At 42.6% G+C, this 20,507-nt stretch overlaps 1 protein-coding gene across 1 annotated transcript in view; it reads right to left on the reverse strand.

The window, feature by feature from the left end:
* The window catches only part of RSPO3 (R-spondin 3), a 63,385-nt gene that overhangs the window by 16,988 nt on the left and 25,890 nt on the right, over window positions 1–20,507 (reverse strand). Inside the window, exons 2-4 of the mRNA XM_082481832.1 lie at window positions 11,120–11,311; window positions 9,477–9,623; window positions 6,881–7,099 (exon numbers count right to left, since the gene is read on the reverse strand). Of these exons, the coding sequence (XP_082337958.1) occupies window positions 6,881–7,099; window positions 9,477–9,623; window positions 11,120–11,311 (558 nt within the window). The remainder of the gene's footprint in view (window positions 1–6,880; window positions 7,100–9,476; window positions 9,624–11,119; window positions 11,312–20,507) is intronic.

Genomic DNA, 20,507 nt, shown 5'->3' on the forward strand with positions numbered 1-20,507 from the left:
TCATTTTGAGGCTTCAGAAGTCCTGTGACCTGCCATGGAGTGGGGTCATTAACCATAACCACACTAGTGACCTTCACACAGGACACCCCATCTCTCACAGTTATACGAGCGAACTGTGTGCTGTGATGTCTCCCTGGCTCACACGCTCCAGACCTCTTGTTTTAAATGCCACTGAGCTATACATGAGGGAGAGGATGTGACTTTTGGGATGAGCTGTGACTGGAATATCTTACTTTCCTGCATAGCAGTGCTTAGGACTTAAATGTGATTAAGTAAAAATACTCAGTACCAAAAATATCCAGAATTTCCCCCAATTACATTTTTTTTTAAAATCAGAAAAGAATGTTTAAAAATAATACACTGAGGAATTATAGGACTGGTGTGGGCCTCCATTGCCCTGGGAAGAGACTTTGATCTTTGGTATGTGGAGTGTATAGGAACAGACTATTCTTGACATAGCTTGTTCTGCAGCATCTCTCCTATGAGTACAGGCTGAGAGAGTTGGAGTTGTACAGCCTGGAGAAGAGAAGGCTCCAGGGAGACCTTACAGCAGCCTTCCAGTATTTGAAGGGGGCTTACAAGAAGGCTGGAGAGGGACTTTTTACAAGGGCATGTAGTCATAAGACAAGGAGTAATGGCTTCAAACTTGAAGAGGGTAGATTTAGAATAGATATCAGGAAAAAAAATTTCACTCTGAGGGTGGTAAGGCACTGGAATGAATTGCCCAGGGAAGTTGTGGAGGCCCCGTCCCTGGAAGTGTTCAAGGCCAGGTTGGATGGGGTTTTGAGCAACCTGGTCTAGTGGGAGGTGTCCCTTGCCCATGTCAGTGGGGTTGGAACTCGATGATCTCCAAGGTCACTTCCAACCTAAACCATTCTGTGATTCTATGATTCAATAAAGGTCAATTCACCTTTGAATAAGCAGGTGTAGAACCATTACTAGATGTTTATCAACAAACACAGCTAAACACTGCTCTAACCCTGATTTTGCCAACACTAAATGAAGTTAGTATTGGGAATGAGTATTTTCAACTCTACTTTTTGTTTTAATGTGGCTGACCCATGGGTCCCCTGAAACATGCTCTTCTTGCTTACAGAGTCAGCCTGTGGGGACCTTGGTTTAGATTTTGCAGTGTTGTGAAGTCATTACTGTGCAGGTGGAGAAAACGTGCCCTTTAATTTAAAAGTTAGAGGGTAAAAGTCTAGATCACTCATACTAGGCTGTCCTTAACAGTCATTGGGAAGAAACAGGCACTTTCAGGAGGCAAATTAGAATCTTCTTAGAATCCATCTTGCAGTATTGTGGATCTCCCTCCCCAGGTGCAGTATTAACCCCACCACTAACATGACCCTTGCTTTGACAAAAACAACTAATTGTTGCTGTCTGGCTTAAGTGCAGTAAATCCCATCATGCTCTTGCCAAGTCTATGGAGGCTCAGTAGAGTCCCAGCTTGTCATTCCTTCTCTGAATTCTCAGACAGCAAAACCCTTTCTGTGAAAATCGCATCCACGACAAATTAAGGTTGTCCAGTGGGACAACACGGCTCAGCAAAATGCACAAGCAACTGTTCCAGAGGCCTAACAGTCCAGAATGTTTGGGGAAAATTAAGTATTACCACATGAATAAACACATTGATGTGGCACATAGTTATGCAAGTCTTACGTGGCTATATAGGAGTTTATAAGGGTTGTGAAGATCACAAAACCCTGATTTTATGTGCCATGGCTCAAAACCTGTACAAAGAAGTGGTGAAACTCCCACTGATTTTAAATGTTTTCCTTCACTACTGTAGTTACACGTGCATTTTAAAATGCAATGCAACTTACGCATCTTTTCTTTGATTTTAGTAGGCGGTCTGATTTTCTTTCTCTGTTTTGCCTGGGACAGCTTAACTGACTGTTAATGAAATTAGTGCACCTCAACCGGAGATCAACTGCAGAAACTTTTCTTTCTGAGAAATAATAAAGGGACCACTTAGTTTAGACTCCCGAGCCCTCTGTGCTCCATTGTTACGTGGATCCATATGGAGTCAGAGTGTGTACATTAGGGTGAGTAACTCAATGAGTTTGAGTGAGTGAAATTAGTTTATTACGTAATATTTTAAGTTTGTTAATATTAAGTTACATTATTTTCAGCTAAAGTAAAATCTTGATGAATAACTTGGGATTTTTAGCTGAGTGGTGGTTTTGGAAATTTCACGGATGCCTGATAGGATTCCTTCTTCACACCATAGCTAACTGAAGACATTTTCAGACATGATCTGATTAATATGTCTGAAGCGTTATGCAAATGTATAGCAGTAAGGGGTGGAGGAACTAGTTCAAAGAAACAACAGAGATGTCCTGAGTCTCAGTTCTCTGAGCTATTCAATTCAAACCTGGATTTTTATACTCACATGTATGCAGTGCAGGACAGAAGCATTTATTCCATTTTATTTCCCCAAAATATATACCCTTCCTTGTTAGACCTGCTCAACAACAACTCCTGTTCCCTTGGTTCCCTTTTGTTCACCATTCTGCATCTAGAATTCAGCTCCTCATCTCAAAGACGCTGCTTTCTCTCTTATTCTTGCTGTACACTAAAAAAACGATCGCAGCATAATATCTGTATTCTCCTTACAGCACAAGCCCTTAACTGGCAAGCTACCTTGCCTCCAGGCAGTTGCAGTCTTGAGAATTTTGACTAAAATTGCCTTCTTCCTTTCATAACAGTATTCTGCTTTCAGACTCTACAAGGTGACAATTCCTACACTCCATGGTGAAAAAGAAATATGCTATTCTACAGTCACCCCACCGTGTCTTCATGTCTAATGCTTGAATTTTTGCCTGTTAGGAAGAGGAGCTTCCTTTGGTGTGCGTTTGCACAGAACTGGACACAGTTAACATTGGTTGTCTCCTTTGAACATCTAAATGCCACCAGCATGCAAATGAATCATGATCGGAAGAATCAACAATGTAAATGTATTATCTATTTGTTTACAACAATACAACTGTGTAACCAATGCAGCCTATCTATTGGCTTGCATAATACCCAGCTTTCTAAGATGTCTTCCTTGTTCAAAACTACACACTTAAGTATTTTGGTGGGTGGTTTTAGTCGCTTCAAACTGATCAGAACACGGTGCCTGAAAGCACTTAAAACACTCTGCTCTCTGAGGGGTTTAGTTGGGACTCAACAGAAAGTCATACGGTGAATGTTCTCTTCTTGGCAGAATTACTCATGCATGAAAACATGCAATTCCTTCCCCACAGATACTTTTGTATGCAATTCTGATATTTGGGTTTTGGCCAGTAAAAGTCAAGCATCTCACACGTTTGCAGACAGCAGTCCAAAGGGACTTGTGTCTGGTGAGAGCACATTTATTAAGGCAAAGAAATAATATGGATAACTTGCCGTGTTTGAAGAGACCTGCAAGTTATGCTTTTCTGATACATCTATTTGCCGTTTGCCATTAATGGACATGGCTACAGGAAACATGTGACTCTCAATGTATGTCTATCAGTGAAAGGTAGGAGTCAAGAAGATGTTATGTGTGGAAGGGTAAAAGTAAGAGTGCACTGCACTGGGGGTACAAAACAAAATATGTGAGAGAAAGAAAGGAAGAAGAAGAAGAAACTGGAACTTAAAATCATAGTCATGCAGACTAAAAAGAACTGACCCTCACGGAATTAAAAGAGGAGAATTATGAAATAAATTACGGTGAGATATGGATGGGACGGAGCTATAAAAACAACATGTATGTGAAACACATGGGAGTACCATGTCAGAACACACTGGGATCAACTAATTTAGTGCAATAATGAGTAAAAAGAGCCTTTTGGGCTAGTTGGGCTATTTGTATCCTCATTATTCCCATTTGTTTGCATTCATTCTGAAAATGATAGCGCCTTCTCCCAGTAAAACTTTGTTTTATAGCCAGTGAGGGAAAAAGAAGAGTTGTAATAGATCTCACCAGATTTAATGACACACCAGCAGATGGAAATTAAAAAAAACCCTTTTCATCCATTTTATCTTGTTTTGCGTAGCCATTCCAGAAACATGTCCTTGCTTCTGTGCGATAGCAGCGACTTAACTGACTAACATCCTGTCTCTGACCTCAACTTCTCGAGCAAAGTCATTGAGGCATCTGTGACGAGCATACCCCGTCATCATGTGGTCTTTGCCCTAACTCCCTCGGCCACAGACATCTAGTCAACATGGAAACGGCAGAGGCTGACCAAGCTAACTCTTTCTTCACGGCCGTGGAGAAAAGATTAGCAGCACTGTTGGCAACTGCTGGGTCTGCTGCTAGACTTCGAATGCCGGTGCTGTGAAAGCTAAACTCCAAAGCAATGCCTGAGCAGCAATGGGGAACCATACAATACAAAAGAGCATTTTCAATATTTCTTAACAGTAAATACGAACATATTTGCTTTTCCTTCCCTTTCCCAAAGTGTTTTTGTTGTCATCTCCTTCTGCACTGTCTGACTGGACGCAGCTAGCCGTAAGAACAGAGCCTGGCTTGGTTTGTCATGCAATTATTCTGTTGTTCAAAGAAGAACAGAGGTTTCTCTCTGTGTAACAAGGGACAGTGGCACTAGGGAAGATAATTTGCTGGGAGATTAAAGTTGGAAAGCTTCATTTCCCCATTCCAGTAGGAACAGAAGGAAAACTTTTAGCTTAATTCTCAGTTTCCTGGCTTGTCACCATAATCCATGCCTTAAAGCATTTTTAACCTAATGTTTTATGTGTGAATTCCCCCAGTTTTATGAAGAACTATCTTTTTAAAAAAAAAAAAAAAATTAATCTCCCTGTGAAGGTGTGTGAAAGTGAATGGGACAGACTTTTGTGGACACTGAGTTTATAGTGGTGGATTTCAGAACGTCATTAAAAAAAATGGCTCTCCAACACAAACATTATAAATTCCAAGGGCATGGGTAGATTTGGAACATAGGTTCCATCTGCCTGCATTGGTTTCAAAGGAATTATCTACTAATTGTCAAACAGGCTAGAATATAGTCTGCGACTTGCTCAAAAGGAAGAAAATACCCCACCTTTATGCACATTGCAGAAACAAAAAAAAAAAAAAAGAAAGAAAAAGATTCATGATTGTGAATGAATTCTTGTGGTGCACAGTATTTTTCAAGTATGGTTTGGCTCAGACCCCGTAAAATAAGAATTGACAGTAAAATACGTGAGTAGTTTCTTCTAAAGTACTTACTACGCAGGAACAGCAGGCATTTCTCAAAGAGAAATGTCTTGTCCAATCTGAAGAGACTGCCAAATTGTCATAAGCAAATACAAAACATCATTATCGCCTCAAAAAAACAGTTTCACAGTTCCAAAATTACAGTTCAGTACTATATTTTTTGCTCTGGCAAAATTAGCTTTGGTAGACAAAAAAGGACACTTCCCCCAGTTGCAGTGGGCTAACGAGAGGCTGTGTTCCAAGTTGTGCCACCGTGCAGGAGCAGAAGCAAGCATGGACATTTTGGACATAGATTCTAAGCATTAGGGACTTCATAAATAGCTTGCCTTGGCTGCTTCCCTGAAGCAGATACACCTCTCTACCTCTTCAAGGCACTGCTGGACACGAGGAGGAGGAGGTGACATCTACTCCATAGGTTCCCATAAATCAGTAGCTCTAGCCAGTTCTTGGGTCAGGGGGAGAAGGCATCTGCATCTGTCTGGTTCATAAGGTCCTCCTTCTTACATTATTTCCCTTCTCATGAGGTATATCCCCAGGAGGGAACAAGCCAACCTTCAAAGGGATTGCAAGCTCCAAACCCCTTTAACATTTCCATAAGTAATCTGCAGCAACCCTAGAGATCATTTAACTATGGAACAGTAAGTTAGTACTTGGTACCAGCAGCTCACGCTGGCTCACAGAAGTTCACACAGGGGGCAGCTGCTCCACCTGTTCCACTCATCCTCAAAAGGAGTGAAACCTTGCTTTTGAGTTGGGAGGAAAGGGGGGAATAGAAGGGATGGGGAAATGGGAAGGATAGGGGAAATGGGAGGGATGGGGAAAAGGAAATATTCCATCAACATTCCTGTGCCAAGCAGAGTAACTGCACCGGGGACAAAGCAAGTAACTTCCCCATGGCAAGACGGGGAGAAAAGGGAACAACAGAACAACAATCTCTACTGGGTGAAATTTGTATAAATTATTATTTCATAGACTTCTTAAGCATCTCCCATTCTTAACATGTGGGATGCCATTCACTGGGTGCCGTGATGGGGAATAAGCCAACGAGCTGGCTTGCATGGAGGGGTGGTTCTGCTGGCACTCTTGCTTATTGGCTGAAACCAAGTGGAGTTTCCCTTGGCTGCCATGCAGTATTGTGGTCTTTCTCCCATGCTGGGACTTCATGAGCCAGCTGCAGATGGCAGGATCAGGCCACGTTGTTCAGTCAAAGCTAGTAGAAGGAGTTCAGGGTGGGAGAGAGGCCACAGTGCTGCAATTGCAAGAGTTACGGTCTTACCTGTAAGGAAGCATGAAATACAAATTGGTTTGGAGTAATCCCATGGTTGAAGTGTGAAACTTGGCTGCCAGATACCCAACAAACAACTCCCCCCCTGACATCTTTTATGATGGATCTTTTTGTTCTGAGCTCTACATGCGACCCCTCATCTTGGCAGCTCATTCAGCAGAACCGAGAGAGAATGTGCCTTCCCATCCAGCCCACCCTGTCCTCTCTAGATCACACGAAGCGCGTTTTTTGAGCAGCGTTAGGACTTTATTTACTCCAGGCAAGGGCACAGTTCTCTCCAGCCCAAAGAACACCACATCAATGGGAGCTTTGGTGAAGCCTGCAATCGAGGCCTGGGAATTCAGATGTGAGTTATTAAACAAGCACAATACCAATCTCATATTATGATGATGATGATAACGTAGTACCTTTTCCTTCCTTCTGACATCTCTTTCTTTGTACAATACATTTTCTGCTCTCGCTTGTAGCTGGGCAAGGATTGCCCCTTGCTGACGGATGCTGTACGATCTCTCTGACCCTTACTTCATTTCCTCTTTTGAAACCACATGTTTTTCCTTTCTTTGTGCAAGGGCTCCATGGACTCCACTCACTAGCTTCACAGTGCACTGCAATAAACATAGGACAAGCTGAGCCTGGCCAATATCTTTTTGTATACACAATGCATATGCTACATTCATTTTATTCTGCATCAGCCAAAAGGTGGCAAAAATTAATGGAATTAATCAGGATTTGCAGCAGTGAGTTGACAGAAATTGGGCTGCTGAGGATATACTGCACAAAATAATGTCAAATAATTATGTCAGTTACTATTTTGTACTCGCTGTTTTGTAATTCCGTTCCTGAAACGGGGCAACAACAACAACGCAATTGATCTCAATGAAATCAGTTACTGGGCCTTGTTCTGAGGTTGCTCTGGTTTTGTGGAGGTATAAATCTTTGTAGCTTCAGTGGAATTAAACTTTGGTCATGCCTATGTGAAAGGAGAGTGAAGTCATGGGGTCAAGCTGCTGCAGCTGGTCTCAGAGGTATTGAATTTGGAAATCAATAGAGTTATATAGGACCAACTGATATCAAAAGGCATTACATTAAGAATCGAGTATCTTTGGTGACCTGCTGCTTGGTATTCAGCTTAAATAGTGAAAGAGCCACCGTCTGTAGCATATACAAGCTGTAAGTAGGCAAAGCAGAGGAGAATTTGGATTGGGGGGGACACAAGCTTTTCAGAAAAGGCTGGATTACAGTTTATAAATCACAGTGATCTGAATGTGCAACCTGTACTGTTGGGAACTCAAAAGGTGTGCAGCTAGACACTTGTCCGAACAGTGTAGACAAAAATGGGAGTAACCTTGGAAGCTTAACAACATGCTTTTAATAACTGTCCTTTTGTGCGGTCTCCTCAGTATCCTTCTCTTGCAAAAAGATAGTAAACATTTATATTTATGTTCACATGCGTGCTTAAGACTATAAACCACTGCTGAAGAAGGAAAGACTTCCAGCCGCTCTATAAGGAGGAATTTGTAAGTTAACATTTTTCCAGCTCGAGAATTTACTTCCAAATTTTTCAAAACCTAAAAATATAACTGACCTCAGGCAATCTCTGAGCCTTCCTCCAGTGAATTGTCATGTGGGTCATTTTGTTTTTCATATTACACTGGAGCTCTCCTGTTAAAATAATTGGCCTTCACGTGCACAAAAAGGTTCTGTTTTTCCTCCGTAGCTTTAAATGGCTTTTCCTAGTTGAGACTGACTCATTGTTAAAGCAGCTAAGTCTACAGCACTTGGAAACAGCCATCAAGAAATAAAAACGATCCCTTGAATTTCTTTCAAAGATGAAAGTCTTTGCTTGAAAATAAAACCGTAAAAACCATCACTACCACCTGAACTAATATATATTTGAGAAGGAAAACGCCAAACTACTGTACATTATTTTTATTCCTACATTACTTCCCCTCCAAAACACGCGATGCCAGGGAGAGCAATGTGCATGATACTGTGGGGGAGGAGATTTCCATCACGGCCAGACTGCGCCTAAGTGCTCCCTGGTTGCTGGTGGCTGAAGAGGTTACCGCTTCCACCGCAGTTCACAGCCCTCAGCCACCACAATTCACAGCCGGCCGACTAAAATAAGCTAAACCTTGCCACAGCTTCGGCATGCCCATGGCAGAGGATGTCAACTGCAGCAGCCCAGAGGCAAATATATCACTCGTTCTGCTTTCAGCCGGAGGGGTGGCAAAGGGATGGAGCAGACAGTTAGGTGTGGTGACCTCCAAAATTGCCCTGGCTTGAATAATTGGAGATTGTGAGTCAGAGGCCAGAGAGATACAAAAGCAGGTCTCTTCTCCACAGCCAGTGAGTCACAGGACCAGTGTCGCCAATCTCATTCCTTCAGTGACAGTGCCGCACTATTTGGTGTTTTATTTTAATCCTCACTTTCTGGAGTCAGGTGATGATGCCCATATACCATTTGGGGGGGTTGGGTTTTGTTTTTTTTTTTTTTCCCAGAATGTTTTAGTTTCTAGCCTTCACCTTTGTGAAGGTATGCTTCAAAATGTTGACGCACGCATGCTTTGAAGGCTCAGGTAGTACAAGGGAGCTAAAGCAAAGCAGTTAGTATTTTAATCTTTCAACTACAAGTGAGGTCTGGCTCAGGATTTTTGAACCTTTGATGTTAGCGGTGCTGCATAACACAATAACAGAACAAGCAAGAGATGGATGTCATTCTACCTCAGGGCAGACCAAATAGGCCGTATTTCCTGAGGCAGGATTGCCCTTAGTATCAAGGCTGTGTTTGTGGGGCACAACTGAGGTTGTGCCTCTTGTGAAATGGCAGACTTGGGAAATACCTTGAGTTTGTTATGCTAGGGAACACATCTTGTGATGCAGAACATTTCCATTTTAAGTTGCACTTCCCTGGTGGTGTAACTGATCTTGCAACTCATGCCCTCCTTAGATCCCCCATCTCCTGTGAGAAAACCAGGAAGGACACCTGGGGACCAGACTTACCGATGCTAGTGCACTCCATCGTGTGATTGTTGGCTTCCAGCCCGTCAGGGCACTTTTCAAGGCACTTTCCACTGTACAAGTAAAACCCACTTTTACACTTTGTGCAGAAGTTTCTGGTGAAGCAGGTATCACAGTCAGCTTTACATTCTGAAATGCAAACAGTAAACAACAATGTTGTTGCTCTTTGCCATGAAACGCCATGGGCTCTCTCTCACATATATCAGAATCACACAATTCTAGCAATGTTAAACAATCTTCCAAGGAAGCAAATTCTATTTAGCTCTTCTTCGTGGCCTGTACACACAGTGAGGCCAGCCACAAGAGACCTTGGCATGAGTGAGGGTTTAATAAGGATGGCCTGCTGTGGAACAGCCTCACGCTGCTTGTCTTCTTGCAGACCTATGCAAACAGAAGACAGAGTACAGCCCATCAGAATAACAATATACATCTTCTGCCCTATACTGACAGAGCATAGGTACTAATTAACCCCACAGGGCACAGGTACTGGGCCAGTTCCACACTATCTGTCTCCATTCATCCAGGAGAAACAAAAATATGCCAGAATTTAGAATCTGCTTAAGGGTCTTTGACATCAACATCTTTTTCTTTTTCAAATGAATCCTTGACATCCACTCAGATGTCCCGTTGTATTTCATGTATTCTCTATATGACTACCCAAATTGGCATTAGTGGTATATTTCCCAGTTCTCAGATATTTTTAAAAGAAATACATAAGAACTTGTGTACGGCACATGTCTGATATGCAAGGCCACACACTGCTGAAAAGTGAGCAAATACTTTACAGTGTCAAGTTACTCTGTAAGATTTTACTCTGGGGTCCGTTCATTAAATAACTTTTATTACCAGGTTAAAACTGGGAGAGTTGCTTGGCCGTCGATCTTATGTTTTTATATCACCTGCGGGATCAAAAACAGTGAATTCAACAACAAAAAGAGGAGCGGGGAGGACATTGCAATCTTTTCCAGTTCATTTATAGTTCAAAATACATAGTGGGGCCAAAATGTTGCCAGAGTGGTAGAGTTCTCTGTCCCCCAGCCCCAAGGCAACGTGAATCGGTAACTTCCCCCAAAGCAGGCTGAAAAGTGGCCAGCTGAAATGTGGCCAGCTGCTACAGGCATTTAGAGGACTACACTGAGTGTGAGACAAGCTATAGAGAGACTAGGGCAAACCGCATCTCCAAAGAATGCCACCTGCCATCTTCTCTCCTTCTTGCAGGGGTCAGGTGGGTAAGGGCAGTGGGTTAAAAGGCTCCAGCCATGGAGATTCAGCATCCCTCAGTCCCCGCTCTTCGGAGCTGCCGCCGCTCCCTCTTGCTGCTGGAGGGCAGTGCCTGGCACCTACTGGTGCTTCCTTTTCATGTGGTGGTGTAGAGGAGGACACCATCACCTGGGTCCTGGGCAGGTCATTCATGCAGAGCCAGGATCCCTGAGCTTTAGGCTGTTTTGTGATCTTTCACTTTAACTTCTTGCTTGGGTTAATGTTTACTGCACTACTATAAAAGAACTGAACAAATAAAGACATGGCCTGTCCGTCTGTTTCTCTGTTGACTTGACTCCTGAGGGGACACAGCATTCAAGAGAGAACAAGCAAATTCATGCGCTTCCCTTTTCCCCAGCACTTACTTGCACACTTATTAATGTCGGGATACCGTGTCCCATAGTATCCGCTTGGACACGAGGAAAGACATACTCCGATCTGTTTCATGCCAATCCTCTCCAGAACAAAAAAGAGCCTGGGCTTACATGACAGGCATCCGTTGTAGTCAGAACACGTAGCACACCCTCCTTGGCAACCCTGGCTCACATTAGGATGCACTGAGAAGCATTAAAAAAAAAAAAAAAAAAGTGAGAGAACAAGATATTAGACAAGACCATGAAATAATGATTCCTCTGTACTTGGAAGGGTGGGCCATCCACCTCTCTGACAGCTCCTAAAGATTGCTTCATTTTTTCTTGTGTCTCTTATGACCTGACATTTCATTTCAGCGATTATTTCATCTGCATAAAAATGAGAAGCTCAGCTGATGTGCTCACGTCTTGCAGAAACAGCTAGCAGCAAATTATATTTGAAATAGATGTTATGGAACAGCAGCATCCTAGAGAACAGTTATTTTTATTTTAGTTATTTTCAGTGGCTTTTCTGTCTCATACGCATTTGGCTCAGCAGATAAATACGTGTTCACTTATCTTTGCTTTTCCTAGCTGGATGATTAAAAATCAACCTAGTGTATAATTTTCTTCATTTACTAAATGCCATTTGATTGAGTTCTGCTGTGCAGGAATATGCCCTTGTAAGATCTAATGCTAATTTGCCTTAATAAAAAGACACAGGAGAGCCATCCTTCTCACCCTCCTTCCTTCCCTGGAATGTTCTCTCTGGCATGTTTTTAATCTCTAACAATTACAACCTGATGTTCAGACTTAACTGTGGCATTTACCCTGCTCCAGTCCCAGCATGGAGCATAGGTAGGATTATATTTGCCTTTAAATTGAATTGTTCTAATTCTTCAGACAAAGAAAGGAAAACACTCACTGTTTAAGACTATTCAGTTCTTCTTTAGGAGCTTGGGGGTAGCAGAAAAGAGGATGCTATTGCAGACTATCTTTTTAGTAGCAGACATTAATCAGTGTATTACTGATTACACACTACACTATAGTGTGTTGCATCTTCCTGTAGTTTAGAAGTTGTTACCAATTTGGATCTGAAAAATAATTAAACATCAAATAGGTCCAGACCCTGTGTCCCCCTCTTTTTTGGCCTCATCTTGTTTGAAAAACCCAGGCATTTTTCTAAGCGTGAGCTTTCATCTCTCAACCTGAGACACCTGGTTATATTTCATATATAAGAGAAATCCAGTCCTCATTTACATTTGTAAATCCTATTTGTAAACACTATCAGCTTCCTGTTCTGACTTATCGTCAGGCCAGTGATAATTTTATAAATATGCACGTGCCATACGTTGATTGCCTATATTAGTGTTTTGATTTTATTTTTTTCTGCAGACACTGCTAAATAGCTTGCGTACACAATGAACTTGCTTTTGTCAGCTCCATTCTGCGGATCCAAAAAGGGCAGATCTGGCAGACCAGAAGCCCATATGAATCCATGGCTTACAGGTTGAAAGCCACCACTCTCTGCAAGCTATGGGGAGTTTGCCCGGTGGCAGGGAAGTTCAAGAATACCTCTGCACTTTGTTCACTTACAGTTTTGGCAGAAAAGACATGGCCCATGAATGGGAAAAGAGCTCCTCTATGCTCTGAGGTTTTGATGACCAGTCCCGCAATCTGAGAAACCTCAAAGGGAGTTCAAGTTCATTTTTCCTCTTTCATTAATAGAATGAGGAATGAGGGTTATTTCTCTCAGTAGGGCTGAACATGTAGGAGAAGAGCAAACTTTGGCCCTGCTGCAGACAAGCAATTCCAATGAGAATATAAGAACCCAATTCTCTGAGCCTGCCGAGGCACTCACTTTGTAGAGCAACCTGGAGAAAAGTGTTTTTACAACCAGAACATACCGTTATTATGAGAATAAACGGCATTCTGCATAGTGGGAAGCTGCAACCCCAATTCAGTTAATCAGACTTACTTTCACTAGACTCACAAAATACTGAGTGCTCAATAAGTGTAGCGTATTTTTTTTTTCTGAGAAGATTCCAAAGATACAAAATATACTGATTTTGAAATTAAGAGCCTGAAAAATTGGCTTTCTTTTTAAAGTTAAGTAAATGAAAATGTCCTTGTCTCTCATTCCCTTGCCTTGTGTCTCTTGTATGAAACTACTTTCAAAGGCAGCCACAGTAACATGATCTAAAAAGCTGACATTATTTAAAAACCATCCATGACTTTCCTTCATTAAGTCTGACAGGGGGAAGAAAAAGCAGCTGAGGTACAAAATATTTGTCATCAAAGCTGCTATATAAAATATGGATGATCACTTTTGATGGGAAACATATTATGTGTGAGCACCTGTGACACGTCATTATGAGTAGATTCTCTACAGAGAAAACATTACATGCAACTGCTCTGAGGTCAAGCGCTGTGTGTGAGCCCTTGAGACAGGCAAGACTTTATTACCAAATGATACTAATTCTCTATAGCTGAGATTCATTATATGGCCGATTTCCATCTTCCCTTTAACTCCAGAAGTATGAAGTACAAAATAAAGTGCACTTCTAGCCGTTTTCACAATTTCTGCCTCCTTTCATGCATCCCGGATATATGTCATACAAATAACACGGAAAAAACCCGAAAGCCTGTAGTTTCAAATGGAGAATCATATTGTTAGTATTGCAGAGGATGGAATAAGTTAAAATATGCAAAACAAGCTCCATTTAAAGGTTGATTACATGCCATTTTATAATTCAATGTGTGAAGCAAAACAAACTCCTGTTCTTGGAAATACACAGAGCAAAAGTCCAAAAGTCTTGCTGAAAAGTCAGAACTAACATTTTAAATGAAGATATTTTTTCTCTTAAAAGCTATTAAAGGGATCCTTTTTTGATTGTATCCTATTGTGCCTGGCATTTCTTTGAGCCCTGTATCCGTGTGATGAAACTGTCTCTCTTTGCACTTGCTCTGAATGATAGGTGGACCCTTTTTCTGACTCAGGCAAGAAGCATAGCAGGGACGGCTGAGTGCTCCAGAAACTGGTACTGTTTGAAAGCACAGCACTGGGCTTTGTCATTCAACCTGGGAGAAAATAAATGATGGAGGAAAAATATTCGTGTCTAGGAAATGAGATAGCACGTCCGAAATAAGGCATCTCCAAGCTCCAGCTGAAGATTTCATTCTCGTTACCTCTCAGCCTCCTCCCTCTCTGGTTCAAATCCAGGCATTTGCCTGATCCCTGTGATGTAGGGGTCAGTCCCTCCCCTCCTGCGGAGGCCAAGTGGGTTTGAAGGGATTCCAGAAGGAAACGGGGCAAACTCAGGCTCTGAAACATCTTTCTGCGGAAGGGAGGGAACTTGTCGCTGGGTACAGAACTGGCCCTTACTATTCCTCTGTCATGGCAGCAAGGTGTTAGTGCCTGCAGATCTCAAGCACTTCAGCAACTGCACACCATAACCACGAGGAAGCAACCAGAAGTTTTACCCCCTTTTTTTCCCCGTATCAGACACTGTGATCTCAGAGTTTAAGCGATGTGCTGCAACAAGCTGGGAACATAAACCCCATCTGGTGAGATCAAGCCACAGTACACCTGGTGTTCAAATTTCTATACTTAGGTCAACAGTAGAAATTGATAAGTAATGTATTTCCACTTAAAGAAATGCTTTGAAGACTACAGGTGAAAAAGCACTAGGAGAGTGCAGACCACTCCTGTTAGCCACAAGGTTTAGATGTGGTAAGTGGGGCAGAGAGAGGTCCAGACTCCTGGCAGAGGGGCAGGTGCTGTGGCCTCATGGGTCGGGCACTGGCTGCAGAACCAGAAGGTCTGGGCTTCAGCATTGCAAATAGGTCCAAGAAATGCTCTCACTTATAACCGCTCAGCCTTTGGTGCTACCTGCTCCATTATAAAGCCAAATAGAATGAAACACAAAAAATTCTCCACAACCTTTGGAACTGACTTCAGTGAGGATGAAGTATTCTATGCGTGGGCTGTTAGGAGCAGTGTCTGCCATTAGAGATGACCCTACCAGCCACTGAGCAGTCTGCCCTCTTGTATTCAAGCGCTCTTCAAGCACAGTGAAATCCTAGACTCTCAAGGATGGAAAATACAGCACAGCAGTGGGCAAAGCAAGTGGTGGGAGCACAGAGACCCACAGACAAGTTCTTCCCCAACTCTTACACAGGTGTCAGCCAGGCCTGCTGTCTTGTCAGGTACAGAGTATGTATGTATGTGAAGGCTCGTAACTGGCTTTAGGTCCAGAATCCATCCCGCTATTTTTCTTTATATAAAACCTGAATACTGGAGATCAGAGAAGACACTAAGTTAATCTTGAACTATTCTCTTCCCCTGCCTGGCTTTAAGCCCTTTTTGGCTTGGAGGTCTTTTTTTGTGCAAGCTGTTTGTGCAGATATTAGTTTTAAGCCTCATTAGCAAATGAAATCACTGGGGATTTTCTTTGCTCAGGATATTTTCCAAAGCCCTGCTCTGGAAACAATGAGTTGTGGTCTCTCTGTTAAAAACAGAAAGTTATGGACAAGGAGATGAATTCAAATCTGAACTTTCCATGACGAAATGATAGATTTTGACGGCATGCATCAAATAATTTCTAAAGCCTTTGCAATGAAATTTTTCTATCGGTTTTACTTTATATAGAGATTAAAATTTATGGGATCAAAAAAAGAAAATAAGAAAATGCAGGAGGAATCCAGGTGGGTGTATATTCTGACAGCCAGGGAAAAAGCTCGGGGTAGAAGATTCTTTGCCCATTTGTTGCAGCTGAGGTGCACTGTCTCATCACCAATCTTCAACAACAACAAGATGTCCATTTAGAGGCTCGCTCTTGAAATGGATGTGCTAGACAAATGAAATCCATCCCTGCTAGAGAGCTGCTGCTACTCCTGGTTTCTGGGGCTTGCACATTCTCACAGGAAATATTTTCACAGCAGAGCTGCTCTGGAATTCAGCCTCCCCAGTTGGGCTGCTCCTCGCCAAGAGACCCAGACCCTGCCTCAGCTTTACCCACCACGTGGCACCCGTGTGGCACTAGCCCTTGTGGTGAAGGGAATTTGGGACAGGATATCCCATGGCTTCTCGTGTCGCTCGATTGCTCCGTGCGTTCACTGGTGTTCGTTTCTCTCTCTCTCTTGCCCGGCGTGAAGCAGCTGCCTGTGGCAGTGGCCTGAAAACAATACTTCATGTAAAGCAGAGCTACTCTTAATCGTGCAGACCGTCCTTTAGGCAAACGCAAACAGCATTTGGCAGTGAGCTCTTCTAATGAGAAAGTCATTAAGGAATTCAGTTTGCAAACCGCAGCGTATTTCCTCAGACTCTCTTTTGGACAGCGTTTCTCTGTGTGGAAATGCGTTAGAAGCGGAACGGACAATGGTGGGGCAGAGACACGGAACCAACATGCAGACAACATGCAGTGCAGAGCAAGGAGAAAGCCCAGAAGTGGTGGGACAGCACTGGGAGAGCAAGTACACGAGTTTGATAAGCTTGTGTTATCACTGCTAAATAGATTGCCAGCCTGGGCCAAGATGAAACCTGAGCTCAATCTTGCAGGCTAAGCTCCACTTGATCGCGTGGCCTTAAATCACTCACAGGGAGGCAAGGGACTTGACATGTCATGATGGGGCAGCAGCTGAGGTCTGTAGGGAAGATAGACCCATACATGGCAAATGCTATATTGGATTGGCCATAAGTTTTCTGGGATGCGACTGAACCGGTGGTGATACCTGAGGAATGGGGACTCTCCGTCCAGCCTCCCCTGGATCTACAGGACTCTGAGGTGGCCTTGAAAGGAGAGGCAGCCACAAAAGGAGCAAAGAGGAAAAATCATTCTAAAAGGCTTCACTTCTTCTGTTTCTCTTTGTGATTTGTGCTTCACAAATACTTCACAATTTATTTCTAAGAGGATTGTAACTCCTCCAGAGATTTGCCTGACTTCAGTTTTACTGCAAAGCATTGCTGCGTTCTATGGTACAAAACACATAACAAAGATCCTCAAGTGTCCTCCTATGTTTTGAAGGAAAAAGATCCCGTAAGGACTGAAAAAAAATTTCCTCAAACATCTGCCTGGCTTGACAGAATATTTTTCTCCTCAAGAGGCACTTCCCATCTGAGGGAAGAGAAACCAACCTATTTTGTTCACCAAATGTCAACAGTTTTAAAGAGCAACAGAAACATGAGTATGGGACTGTCCCACAGTCTGAGGGAGTATCCATAACCGTTCTGTAGTGGTATCTATGAACAAGGAGGCCCTCAGCCCAAATGGCCAAGATCTCACTGGGGAATGCCTCATCATTATTAAACACATGTCTGGCAAAGTGATCCTGAAAATGAAGTATACTGGCTGCCAGAGCACATTTCCCCTGAATTTGGTTAGAAAAAGCATCAACAGGCTGAAAAATCTCACCAGGGGTGCGGAGTTTTATGCAGTCTCCTAGCATCTTCAGCACAACAGAAATCAGCCACAGCAACCACAAATGGCTCCTTCTCATTCCAGAGAGTTTTGTAAATAACTGAAAAATTCTTTTCATGGAGAGAGAAGGGAAATTGATTTTTTTTTTCCCACGTACTATGGAGCACCACCAAAATTCAGGGATCAAGGAAGTTTAACCAATATAGGAACCAAAGAGGATTCCCGAGGCAAGTTGCCTTAAGCACCCCGGTAGTGATGGTAAAGGTAGGACCAGGTCACGCAATACCCTCACACATCAAGTTCTAAATCCTGTAAGCAACTACGGATCTTACTTTTAGAGTCAGCTGTAGTTGTTTCCAACAACTCGGCCTTCAAGGCTATACTTTATGAATCTTCTCTAAAAATGGAAAACTAAATGACATTATCTCCTCCTGATTGTCTAGATAAGAAGACCTGTTACAGAAGGGAAAGTATGGGATCGATGAAGAGTAATAACCTAATAGTTGTATAACCTCATAGTTGTATAACCGACATATCATGACACTTGTCAGACTCAGCTACTTGCAAATAAAGCATCTGTGCTAGGATGAAAAAAGGAGGCATGAGTTTCGGAAAGAGATTATATTTGATGCACATATATTTAGACTATTTTAATACTCTAATCCTGCAAGATGCCATCCTGAAGCTCCCCAGGTGGTTTTATGCTGTTCGTATACACAAAGACCTCTCAACTCAAAAAGTTGTCAATGTCACTGTGACTTCCATGACTCCCCAGTCTCTTCCCTACGAGAGACGCACACTTCTATCAGGTAAAAAAGCACAGCTTTATATTGCACGTGCTCATTCTTTGAAATATGCAGTCTTTCTGCTTGATTTTCTGCTTGATGCTAACGTTCCATCTATCGTTTATGTGTTTCTAACAAAGCTCATTGGTGCTCAGGTTGTTCTGGTGGCAGCAGAGCATGTGCCCCTCCCCCACCCCCCTTCCCCCACCATTTGCCTCTCTGTTTTGTTCCTTTAACATACTGGAGACTTTTATTGTTGCGTATTACACAGATGCTCCTGTACTTCCAAGCTGTATAAGGATCACTCAGCTCATATTGTCAACATTACACAACTACAGTAGCATTTGCAAGTTTCTTGTTTCCCACAGGGTCTTTTGAGACCAGAGTTTTTCTCTCAAAGTTTTGTTTCAGAAACCACAGAAAGAACAGCAGGATGTAACAGATTTTACTTTCCATGCTGGGGACTAGGGAGAAGGGTTTAGACAGCAAAAGCCTGTAATCCCATGTCGAAGCTATGATTTTCTACTACCATGTTTACAGCATTAAAAAATTAATAAGCCAGACAGCAAGCCAGCCCACTGCCTTGGCGTTGCTCAGATGTGCCTTTGGTCAATTACTTAATATCCTGTCAATTTTGTATATTTTCCTAAGTGGAACTGATCAAAAGTTTGTACTGAATGAAATAATTTTTTTTCTGTGTAATGATTAAATTCATACTGTAGTGAAGCTAACTAAAAGCCCAGAAGTATGTTGTTTGCAGTGGAACTGTCTGGACTGATGCCTGCAGACACCGAAGGGGAACGTGTCTCTTTAAATTCAAGTCTCACATCAAGATTTGAATGCAGAGTATAGATACTAAGGAGTATCACAGTACTGGAAGGTCTCTAAAAATTGTTTTCTACGATTTGTAACCAGGAGAAACTCTGATCTGAAATGTTCGTAAAGGAAAAATGGTAAATTCTCCAGGCTGACCAGACCATCCATCTGCCAGTGACACAAAATACTGTCCAAAATTCCAAGTTTAAATTAACGATTAAAATACTAGCTCTAGCGGCTGCTCCTCTGCTGTAGTGCTGTGCAGCGATGCATACGCTATCAACACTCAGCAAATGATGACCCAACTACTTTCACCCTTCCCTCATGCCACTGGGACCCATGCCAGTCTAAAAAAAAAAAAGAAGTCAAAGGTTTTTGAGTGCAAAGCATGAACAGCATGATATGAAATCGAATTCAACTCTGATGGAAAACAGACAAGAGACTTCATCACCAGTCAGCTCGGGCTCACTGACGGAAGTCCTGGCCCACCAAAGTCAACAGCAAAACTCCTGCGAAAAGGTGGGGGTGGGGGTTTCACTAATTTGTTAATCAACGTTAAGGTAGCCCATGGTTCGGAGTATACTTATCTGATTTTTAGAGGGCAGCGAGATTGGACAGCCTGTTTTGGTTGGGCTTAAGTAATAGGATGGGCGAGATTTAAGTAGGCGTCTGATTCCTGAGAAACTAGCTCAGTTCAACAGCTCCGCGTGTCTGGCTCTTCTTGTGAAGTAACTATGAATGGCACGTAGTTAGGGCTTGTTTCATCACCCCTTCTGCGCGCTGCCCTCTCTTTGAAGTCTGAGCCTTCCCCTCCCAACCGGCTTCGCCGCCTCACATGCTGACCCACATGAAAGAAATTTAGCGCTCGCACCAAGCATCATTCACTTCCCCAAAACCATAATACATCTAACATCACTGCAGTGCTACACAGCAGGCAGTTTACAGCCCAGATAAAGCCGTGCTAGGAAGTATTTGAGCTGAATTATTGGGGTGCTGGTGATGAAATCAAGGCTATCGTCCATTTTATGCTGAAGCGGGGATAGAGTTCATTTTTCATGTCCTGGTGTACCAACACTTCTCTGAGGATCTGCGCACCAAACAGCTTGGTTGATTGCAAGAGAAAACAAATTAAAATGAATTAAAACTGCTTGTTGGTGGTGGTTTTGTTTTTTTTTTTAATGTGACATCTGCAAAAGTACGTTCTTTATCCCAAAACCATTTAACAGTATAAAGCTGACACATCAAACTTTCCGGATAGGTAAATTAATTGAAAGCTTATGCACAAGCTGTATTTGAAAACAGAAACTTCATACTGTGTGGGGTGTAGTGACCATTGTAGCCAGTTGATGCGCAGACCAGATGAGCTGCAGGCAGCCGCGCAGG

This window comes from Vanellus vanellus (assembly GCF_965231255.1).
Source record: "Vanellus vanellus genome assembly, chromosome: 3".
Taxonomy (NCBI): domain Eukaryota; kingdom Metazoa; phylum Chordata; class Aves; order Charadriiformes; family Charadriidae; genus Vanellus; species Vanellus vanellus.